At 33.0% G+C, this 11,580-nt stretch overlaps 1 protein-coding gene across 1 annotated transcript; it reads left to right on the plus strand.

Annotated features, from left to right (window-relative positions):
- Window positions 1-829: 829 nt before the first annotated feature.
- Window positions 830-11,479, plus strand: LOC109595123 (uncharacterized). Its single transcript, XM_020010421.2, has 9 exons — window positions 830-937; window positions 999-1,418; window positions 1,577-1,822; window positions 2,937-3,129; window positions 3,187-3,379; window positions 3,431-3,540; window positions 3,877-4,275; window positions 5,007-5,418; window positions 6,748-11,479. Exons 2-9 carry the CDS (start codon window positions 1,216-1,218, stop codon window positions 8,211-8,213), a joined length of 3,222 nt encoding a protein of 1,073 aa, XP_019865980.2. The 5' UTR covers window positions 830-937; window positions 999-1,215; the 3' UTR covers window positions 8,214-11,479.
- The last annotated feature ends 101 nt before the right edge of the window (window positions 11,480-11,580 follow it).

An 11,580-nucleotide genomic window follows, 5' to 3' on the forward strand; every position in this document is an offset into this window, starting at 1 on the left:
TGGACAGATAAAATCAAATAGTGAACAATTATTAGTTTTTACAGAAACACAGATATATAAATGTCAATTAATTATAAAAGTATAAATAATAATTTTAGTATTTAAAGTGTATGCAATAATAATATTTTAATAAAGAAAAATATCAACACCTATGTTTTCTATACTGAGCGTAAGGTCTAATTTAAATGTTACTCATAGTTATTATATATACCTTTTTACTATGAATATATATGAAGTTTGATATATCTTGAAATATTAACATTGACTCTGTTGAAAATTAGAATATAATGTGAAAAACTGACAAGTACAAAAATCATTTACTTACAATCCTACATCCTTTAGTAATTTGTACAGTATGAAAAAACTTACCATGTTAATTTATCCAATAATTCATATGCCTTGAATGTAAAACCAAAAGCGTATTTACAAAAGTTAATATGTCATGGTTGTATTGAAATATACTTGGACTTTAAAATTTCAAAAATTACTTTTTTAAATAATAGCAAATACATGGAACAATATTATATAATATAATTGAATTGTAGCATATTTTAAATAAAAGTTCTTATTTATGTTTTAAGGTAATTTAAAGTTTAATTTAAAATTTAATAGTTGAATTTTTTATGTCTAGATACGTATTTGCGGTACTTGTATAATTTTACGAGCCTAATTAAGCGCAACACAACATCATTAGTTCTATTAATTTGATATGTTAAAATAATTAAATTGTTATAATTTGTAATACAGTAGGTAGTAAGTAGCCTGATAGTAGTTGCGAAATATTTACTTGCAGTAGGCCAAGTGTTCCATTCTGCAGTGAGCCAACTTAGAGGGCTCCAGAAGAGTGGCAAATGTCTGGATAAACCTGATAATACGTATGTGAGTGAAATGGTTTGTCTATATTTGCAATTACTGATCATTTCTTGTTATGACTAAGGTACGATATAGGTAAAATAGTCGAAATAGATATATGACTTTATTTTTTTATGTTGGTATAGCGGGGCGCCACATGCACGAATCCTCCTTACGTCACTACGCTACTTTATTAATAAATCCAATTGAAATGAACAGGCCTTCGTCCATTGGAGACCAGCTGATTTGAGTTGACAATAAAATGTTCCGGTCTCCTCAGCCCGTTCTGGCTGGAAAAGTGTTCAAAATCAGTGTAGTTCTTGCCAAAAACCACTAAAAATTAGTAAAAAACCGCTGGTAATAATGGAAAATGAACAATGGTCCTCAAAATGCCAACAATCTGTGGGTACAACTGTAGAAAGGACAGATAGTTTAAACAATGGCAATGTAGAAATTCCCATGGATAGTAGTGAAAGCATTGAAAATGCCGGTAACAACGACCCAAACACTGTTAATGGAACAGAGGCACAAAATCAGGAAAATAGTCCTCTTATAATTACAATTAGGTTAGTCTTGATCTTATAAGATGTATTTTTAACTTATCCAAACAATGTTATCTGTGTATCGCGGAAACTTCGCCATCTGCTCTAAGGTGTAAACAAAATTTATGACCCAACATGTGTTTTATAAAACAACTGTGTTTAAACCCTTAATTTTGTTGTAGTGAAAATTCAAAACAAAAAATTCAAGGAATCTTGGAACAAATTAAAACACTCAGTCCGCTTGAGAAATATGTATTAAACTTAAAGTTTCCTTCTGAAATTACAAATGTTGTGGATCCATTTCGACAACCTCTGAATCCACTGGGTAGCAGATCAGAAATATACCGTACTATATCTTGGATTAAAACACATTTGGAAGAGGATCCTGATACATCTTTGCCAAAACAAGAAGTGTACGATGAATATCAGTAAGTCATTTTTCTCTAATATCTCAGTTATTTAAAAAACCATTTTTAATTACATAAATAAACAAGAACATTCAATTCAAATAACAAACAGATTCAAGATTAAGGATTGATAAAAATTGCTTTCAATTTAGATAACAGTATTTAAGTAACACAATAATTGTTGTATTTATTTACGTCAAATTATATTAAATTATAGAAAATTCTAGTGATATTTTATAGGTATTGTGAAATATTACTTCCATTTTCACTTACTATTCATATAAGATAGCAAGAACAAGTTTCACTTTACTACCTTTATAGGTAATAGTTGTCTTTGAGAAATTAAATTATTATTCTGTTGGGGTTTTAAAATAAATTATGTCTTCTTTAAAAACCTATTTTACTAGAAAAAAAATTTAACAAAAAAACTAAATATGATTATTAGTAAATAAATAATATTAATGAATATATAAATAACTCATTTTTTCTACTGATTTGAATCATTTAAAGTTAATCATTAATTATTGGACATAGATACAATATAATATAATTTAACTTAACAATACTGTTGTCAAAATTAATTCTTATTGGCCTTTCTGTGTTAAAACATCTGTTAAGTTGATTTCATAAATCTTATTCTTGTAAGACTATGAATAATTTTTAAATAAGTTATTATGTTATTTTACACCAAAAAATAAAATGTTGCTTTTAGAAATACACATAAATTTTGTAGTCTTAAGGGATTGTGTTATATAAAAGAATATGAACTAAACAAATTGTTAAGAACTTTTAAAATTCTCTTAAACATGAAATTTAAATAATTTATTAGAAAAACTGCTAAGAATAAAATATTTTGATTATTCACAACACACATTGAAATCAAAAGATAATAAATAAGTGAGAATATTTCGCAATTTATTTAGTGAATAGGGTTCATTGAATAAGATTTCTGAGTAGGTTGGTTAGTTTATTTAGTTGGGAATAATCTAGAGCTAATTTTTCCAAGTATTTTAGAATATACCTATAACAATTGCATAAGATAATAATTTCACAAATCTCAACAATATTCGAATTAGCTTAAAATTCGATATGCTTCTAACTAAATAAATATTTTTATGAAAAAAATTTTTTTCAGTCGATTCTGTGATGAAAATAAATTTAAGCCGCTGTCTCAAGCTGATTTTGGCAAAGCCATGAAGCAAGTGTATCCAAATGTTAGAGCCAGGAGATTAGGTACTAGAGGAAAGTCAAGGTACTGTTACTCTGGTTTACGAAGATGTATGAAGCTGAAACCACCAGTTTTGCCAGATTTGTCAGACAAACCAATGGTAATTTTATATTTTTTGTTTTAGAATTACAATGAGATTAATTTATTTAATTTTCAGTCAACAGAGGCGCCGTTTACCCATTCAAGCTATCAATCCGCTTGGCAAATAGTAAAGGAGTGGGCCAAACAACAGCTGAGTCGGGAATTTAAATCTTTGCACAATTTGGCACTATATTTACTTCTTAACTTTTCCATCTGTGAAGGGACAGAATTTGCCTATAAACTTACTCAGGCGGACTCTCAGATTAAAGGTAAATACTCATATTATTGTCACAGTCAGTTTAACAATGATGTTGATGCAGAAGAGACCAACGGGAAAGTTGATAACAAACACCGTGAAATGCAGATGCAACTTCAAAGGAAAATTCAGCAAAAGAATGAGTTTAATAAAGAGAGGAAAAGAAAAAATCAGGTTAGTTGTCTACTAATTATAGTTCCATATATTTTCTATACAATTGTTATTGTATTGCATAATAATCTTTAGTGATATCAATGTAAAATAATTACATAAAAACTTAATTGTTTTGGTTATCGCAGCAACTAATTAACATGTTTATAAAAATATACTCTACTAAACAAGACAGATAAAATATTGGCTAATTATAATACAGTTATCATTCTAGTTTATTATTTCCTTTTTATTTAATCAATCACACCAGAATAATACGATTTCCTAATGTTTTGGTCTCGGTTTGTTGTTTTTAATATTATTATTATCATTAATAATAAAAATGTGTTATTTTTCCAGTCACCAAAATCGGACCAGCAGCAACAGCGGCCGTCGGGCGGCAAGAAGGCGCGGGCCCAGAGCGCGCCCAACGTGACGCCCGACACGACGACCACGACATCACTATCATCAATGTTGGCTGTGACGGCGGCGGACCGCGGAGGCGCGGGGTCGGGACCGGCACCGGCGGACGGTGGGGGCGTGCCGTCCTCGCTCAGTCCGCCCGCCCTGTCGCCCTCCGTCGCGCCGGGCAAACCAGTCTGTGATAAATCGCTACTAGATTATACTCAAAGAGCATCGTTACCTGAATTCAATAGTTTCCAGAGGCCGGGCGGTGGCACAGCGGAACACAAACAGTCGCCGGTCGGCCTCGGCCACCACATGCCGGACGGGAACGGTGGGCTGGCCTTGATCGGGAAGGTACGTCCTTTTTTGCGTTCGCTTGGCAAATCTAACGGGCACTGCGCAGATGGGCGGAGTTTAGTAGTAACTTGACGTCAGCACACTCGGTGGCCAGTTGGAAAGTTACTCAACTGTGTGTATTACATTTAAACAAATATCGATTTTTTGGCTATTATTTATATAACTTTTTGATTGTAAATGTAAAAACATATTTTTCTTGAGATCTGCAAATTTTAATTGATGTACTGCCAGTTTTTAAGGTAGTTTATTGTAAAGTATAGATTTTGGATAAAGTGATTAATTTGAAGAGACAACAACTTACAGAAATTTGGTTTGAAATAATAGTACTTCTTTGTTTATAAGAATAGTTGTTTTTAATAAAATGTTTTGTCACAGAATCTTTATTAGAAACTGACTGAAGCTCAGCATCAGTACTTTTGAACAATTTCAAACTAATTAGACAAGGACTAGTATCATTTAAAAATATATTATATTATTATATATTATTAATAATTACTCATATTATTTAAGTAGTATTTTTATTTATTTTTACTGTGGATTTTACTTAGTTAAATATGACATGACGCAAAATTATAATTAAAAAAAAAAAGGGAACATTCTGTATAATATTTCAAATATTAAGTACCATATTTAAATTTTGCCTTATACGAAAATTGATTAATTAGTTGAAGCTTAGTAAATAAATCTTTGTAACAAATTTAATAATCTTATTGTACTTTTAAACCCAGGTTCCGATTGCAAAGCTGCAGCAACAGCCGGTGGCGACGGGCGGCCGAAAGCAGTCGTCGGTAGGCGCGGCTACCGGCGGCTGTGCCAAGAATCCAAAGTACAAAGCCATCCAGCCCAAAATCGAACTATGTGATATTACATCGTACAACCGCCAGCTGGTGGTGGGTGCGGGCGCCGCGACCTCAGTCGCGTCCCGCCCCCCGCCCACTGACGACCATAACAGATCTCAAAGGGGAAAGGCGGAAGAAGGCGACGGCGTGATTGCCGATAGGTTTAAGGAGCGTGCCGGCAGCCGGCCGGCCGAAGCTGCGGTAGACGAAGACGACGGGGACGGTGAGGATCTGCCACTTCCGCGCGAGCGCCTCAACAGCATCAGCAATATAGAGAAGGGCGAGATGGACGACTATTTAGGTAAGATCTTGAAATTGAAATTTAATATTTTGTACACAAATAAATTTTTTAAAGAAAAATGCTAAATTAGTTCTCTCTCCAATTAAACAATAAAAATCCTCAAAAACTGTATATATTGAATACAATTACATACACATAATTTTAATGTAAATGGTAGTTATCGATTTTTTTTTAAATTTAACTGGCAACATTAATTCGATTCTTCAACTGCATCAGCATTGATGGCGGCATTTCCTTCGTCAGTTTCTTCTTTCTCTGGACAATCATCTTCAAACACTTCTGAATACCTGGTGAATCTTGAAATCCCCGCACCATCTTTCAAAGTTAATGCGTCAATGTCGCAAATTAGACTTACGCGATAAAAGTAGTTTCTCCAGAAGACTTCCTCTGGCAAAACTTTAGGAACCAAACGATGCTGCATTTTAACTAACTTTGGATCTTGCTCCATGGCAGCCAAGGCTTTCGGATAAGATTGTTGGTAGTCGAAAGGAAAATCGACTGCTCTAGGAGGATTGCGAAGGAAAGTCCTCTTGTCGCTGGACAAGCTCAGACACCGAAGCTTAAGTTTTTCTTGATCCGGATATCCATCCCACGGGGCGACAGTTGCCCCCGGATAAGTCAGGGCCGGTGGTTTTTCAAATGGTTTACCAACCATTTTCATCATCTTAGAAACAGCCTTCCCCGTTATACCGACGGTGGTGTTCATGAAACCTTTAAATAGGTTTTTCTTTTTTACTTGAATACGGTTTTTATTATAGCCACTTGTGCTGGGAGCATCGAGGTCACAAGGCTTTGATTCAACTATGAAACTTTTAAAAGTGCTTTGGTGTTTTAAATGTTTGTTCATTCCATTGTCGTCGGTCGTGATGGAGGAAGGTCCGTCGCATGGGTTTCTCTTACCAATTTGATCTTTCGGCATGTCAGCAATGTTATTTTCTACCCAAGTGCCAAATCCTTCCACGCGATTTACAAAATTTGTGAAGATGTCTGGGCCAGGCTTGTGTAACTGTCTCTCAATTGGTTGATTAACTGTTTCAATTTTTGCAGAATCCTTTTCTAGCTTCGTCATCCACGAGATAATGTTGTCGGTTAATTCAGAGACGATCATAATAAAATTAAGCAGAATTTATTTGACTTGTTATGATACATCAATTTTGTTTCCTTGACAAAAATTTCGTGTTTCTTTTGTCTTTTTCTCCATTGACAAGTTTGCCTGACAGTTTTTATGTGTAGCTGGAAATATGATGGTAAGTAATGGCAAAATGTCGACAGTTGTAAGAACTTATTATTCAGCTTCCGATAAATATTAACGTATTAATCCCGTTTTAGGTACAAATAACAGTCAACACGACGAGGAGCTGTCTAAATATTTTAGCAACAACAACACACAGAACGAATCGACTGACGACACAAAACTGTCTCACTTGCGACACATTCTGCAGAACGGCATAATAGACAACAAGAGCGGTATTATGGACAAAATCGACCTGATTCAGGACGACAAGTTCATCAACCAGGTGCAGCTGCCCCTTCACCAGAATCCGTCGACGGTTTACGTTAACCAAGTGCCACAGACATTACCGACTGCCATCGGTCAGGCGCGACGTAGGGTGAGTTTTGACACAAGGCCTCACGAGGAAGCAGTACCACCAAGTCCCAATACTCGCCGGAAGCTCTTCAGTTTCATGCCAATTTCTCCGGGTCCCCAAAGTCCCAACGGGTTGCAGTCGAAATGTTCTAGCACTAATGCAAGTCCATTCGTTAGCCCGCGAAACACTCCGGTTCCGCGTACTAAAAACAATGCACATCAGAACGCAGGTCTCAGTCTGTCCGGTAAACCGATCAAAATTAAAAAGGAACTTACTCTGGAGTTACCAGATAACAGAGATAATTTTAATCAACTTTACGGCAAGGATTGCATGCCAATGTCAGCTCCTCCCAGTCCCATGTTATTGCCAGGCTTGTTAACAAAGGGCACCTACAAACCTAATTATCTTAAAACTCAAAGCTTAAACCTCCAGCCGGATATTTCAAATGAAGTTAGTCTCTTGCTTACAAATCAAATTTCAAACGATTTATCTGAAATGTCCTATAGATCCCAATCAGTCCCAATTAATCAGATGATGTCACTCAAATCCAGTTTTCCTTTGGACAGTCAGTTCATTGCCCAGATGCCGAAACAGAATGACTTCAATGAAGTCAACACCATACAAGAGTCAGATTCTCAAGTTAAGCAAATAATAGAAGGTTTCGACGACACCCAGTGCGACAACAATAATTTAATCTTATGCAACATAGAAATGTCCGTTAACAATCCGACTCTGCCGGAGTTCGGCTTGAATATCGTAAACAACAACTTGGATCTGCAGGACTATCCGACTTTCAACAACCAGTTGCAAAATCCATGCCCCCGTAACATAGTTCGGTCGCAAAGCATCGACATGATCAGTTTCCAACCGAAATGCAATCCATCTCGTTCAGTTCCCAACACCCCATTACCATTCAATCAAGTTCTCAAGCCGGAGCAAATGAGTTCCAGCTCCCGATCTTATCCTTCGACGCCCCTGAACACCGAAACCGACACCTTCAGTTATAACATCAACAATGGGGATTGCTTATTGAACGGACAGCCTATTAGAACGGATGAGCTTCCTCACGATCTACATTTTATTCAAAATTATGAAATTAACGGCGATAACAATTTAGAAGCACCGGAATTTGCTGTGCAGAATGAAAATTCGCTCGTCGATGACAACTGCGTGTTGATCGAGCAAAGCTACAATAACATTAACTAGCCAGGGCAGTTTAAATTGTGACAATACCATATTTTAAGTCGGCTTCATAATTATTCTGGCTGCATTGTGTGCTTGTTTGAAAGTTATCTTCAAATAAGGTTCTTATATGTTGGATATACATTGACAATATCCATTTGCGTAATTTTATCGACACATGACCTCATAATTAAATATAATATACTCATAACAATTGAATCAGTACTTTTTGTATTCAGCATCTTAGTTTTCAATAATTTATGTGTTTCTAATTTAAATATAAAATATTACGTACAAGTTACATATAATAAGGGTTATTAATGTTATTAATAATGTGTATTGTTAAATTTTTGCTAGTGTCGTTTCACGTTTCATTTAATTCAGGTAGACAATATCTGGCTTTATATTGTCTCAATGAGGAGTTGTCATTATTTACTCGTATCTCATGCCTCTTGAAATATTGGGAAACAAATTAAAAATTTGTTTCTTGGGTTGAAGAAAGGAGGTACTAGAAATTGGTAATAAATGACAAGTCGTCAATGGGAAATGATTCTTACTTGGTATTTAGTATGTGCCTGTTTATGAAATAATTAAGTAAGGGAATATTCATATTTCTTATATTGTTATTAAGAAAAGTCATAATATCTCTCAATCTCAATGATCTCATTCATATAATTCGATAATATTGTATTTCCTCACACCTTGAAATGTATTTGTGAACCGTATATACCTGTTACTTTTGCATTGTCATATTTGATCAGTTTGAAATAGTTTACAAAAATGTAAGGTAATGGATTTAAGAATATACATAGTTCTTAAGTATGTGAATATTTATTCCTTATTTATTGCCATATTTGATCAGTTTGAAAGAGTTCATAACTGTCCAAAAATGTCAGCAAGTAAGGAATAAAAAATATTAACATTTCCTGAGTACGTGTGTATTTGATTAGTTTGAAATAGTATACACCTGATCAATAATGTCAGGATGAGATAAACAGACACGGTTCTTAAATCTGCGTGAGTATGAGGAAATAAAATAAATACAAGAGACTACATCAATTTTAAGTATTTTTTCTTAATTCTTTATCTTGGAGAGTACTTCAGAATTGTGCAGTTATTTCATATTTACAGTTACACTGGATTATGCCTGTAGGTATGAAATAATAGTTCATGATTCTGAAGTATGTAGTTTTTAGAAAGCCGGTATTTTTAACATTGGTATAAATAAAGTAAACAAATAATTACACAAAAAAATTTTCAGGCAAGCTCCATGCAGTCATGTAACAAATGGCAACTAGTTTAAAAATATGCTGTATATACTACATTTGAATTATTTAAAAGAAAATATTTAAAAATGCCTATTTATCAACAAATCCAAACTTAAATATCAAAATAGAATTAAGTATTGTCAAATGTTGGTTTCGAAATGTTACTTAATCAAATAAAATGTTTTTTATCTCAATTATTATGATGGCGGGTACTAAAAAGATTGAAATATGGTGTTGATATAATTTAGTGTTAGTAACTTATGATTGAATTAAGTGATTTTAAAATTGTTTTAATGGTAATTTTATTTTAAACAATAGGTAGGTTTTACAAATTTTAAAATTTCAAATTTTTACAAAATATCTGTGATAAAAAATATTTGATAAAGAGAGGCACTAGAGCTTTTGTTTAATATTTATGATAAATTTAATATTTTTGATTAAAAATTTATGAAAAATGTTATATGTTTGAATGAGTGTGATCCCAGGATAAGTAACAAATTTTCTGTGTTATTTTCTAATCAAAATTCTGCAAAATTTTATTTACCATTGCAAAAGTTGTATTTTGGTCGTGATAGATTTATATTTTATATTTAATTAAAAAAAATAATCATCAGATAAAATCTATGTTATTTATAAGTTCCCAAAACCTGCAAATTGTTTTTTATCGTTGTCACCAGAATTTGTGTTGTGCATTTTTAATAGAGTAACTTACATTGTAAAAAATTCAAAGTACCATTTGGCATCTCTTTATAATTACAGAGATATGCAAACAATAACATGTTAACTGTATTTTTAAATTCCGATTCCAACTATATAATCTAGTAAAAGGACTTTGAAATGTATTTTAAACTATTACTCTATTATTGAGAAGTTGTACATAGCTATTTTTTTAATTAGCTCTACAAAATTTTGACTGTCAAAAAGTGATGAATTTGAAGTTATCAGTTTTAACATTTTGATCATTGTATTTTGTTTCTTACAATTTTTGCAAAAATGTTATTTGCGCGCTTTATAAATCATTGTATGTGGTAACTTCAAATCTGTGGAGCTCGTGCACTGATCATTGAGGGTTGATGATTACCCTATGCCTATTAACCTGTGCCTAGCTTTTTACACCATAGCTTTTAGAATAAAAAACAACGTGTAAATTGATTTACTAACCCATCTTTCTTTTCTGCTTCTCAAATTACTTTTCGCTTTGGATATTCATTTATGAATACTTCAGTAATTCATTTCCTTGCTATCACAAATAAGCCATACAACAATAATAGTAGGGTTTATTTCTTGTGCTTCCAACTTGTTTGTTTTAAACTAAATTTCATGGTACGTTAATTGGCCTGCTAGTAGCAACATCATCCTGAACAAGGTATTCAATAAATCAAAACTTCCGCTACTGAAGTATTCATAAATCGTTTTAGAGAACAGTGGCAGCTATAGTGATATCTGTAGTAGCTGCTTAAAAATTATATGCATCACATTTATCGCTTACTCTTAATACGATCGTGTTAGATACACATTTTTGTCATGTTGCTGTTTTCCATCTAATTTTGTCTTGCCAAGTTATGGAACTCATGTTTATAGTTAAACAGCAATATGGCTCACTGAAACAATTTTATTTCTATTGATCTCTTTATTTTAACAATTTAAATGTTCTTAAAGTCAGTAGGGCAAAACGCTTTGTCATGATTAAAATAATTTTTGACTTTGCATTGGATCTATCAAATTTTGTGTTCACACCATAGGGTCAGATAGATCATATGTAAATTATTTCAAACTGACTGTATATAAATTACTGACAAAAAGTCTGAATATTGGTAAGCTCATTTTTAAGAAAGAGGAAAGTTTGGTCGTAATAAACGGTAGTATTTTTGCACTGTTAAAACATGTAAGAACGAGCTGTTATTTTATGAAGTACAAATTTATTTTAAAGGTGAATTGAACAGATTGTAGCTTAGTTTGGATGTTTTGGTGTATACTATTTGTATCCATATAAGAATAAATATATTCGTACCTCTTGTTTAAGTCATTGTTTTATTTATATTTTTATTGTGTAACTAACAAATATATAAATTATGTATTGTAATAGTAAAACTATAAGGGAAGTATTTAATTTATATTATGTA

This window comes from Aethina tumida, chromosome 1 (assembly GCF_024364675.1).
Source record: "Aethina tumida isolate Nest 87 chromosome 1, icAetTumi1.1, whole genome shotgun sequence".
In the NCBI taxonomy this organism is placed as follows: Eukaryota; Metazoa; Arthropoda; class Insecta; order Coleoptera; family Nitidulidae; genus Aethina; species Aethina tumida.

What these genes read in the sequence shown, in the direction of transcription:
- LOC109595123 (XM_020010421.2), top strand. Translation starts at nt 1,216, where the DNA reads ATGGAAAATGAACAATGGTCCTCAAAATGCCAACAATCTGTGGGTACA. An exon ending in CCTCTTATAATTACAATTAG is followed by an intron (nt 1,419 to 1,576) that starts GTTAGTCTTGAT and finishes ATTTTGTTGTAG; the next exon opens with TGAAAATTCAAAACAAAAAA. An exon ending in ATTTGTCAGACAAACCAATG is followed by an intron (nt 3,130 to 3,186) that starts GTAATTTTATAT and finishes TTTAATTTTCAG; the next exon opens with TCAACAGAGGCGCCGTTTAC.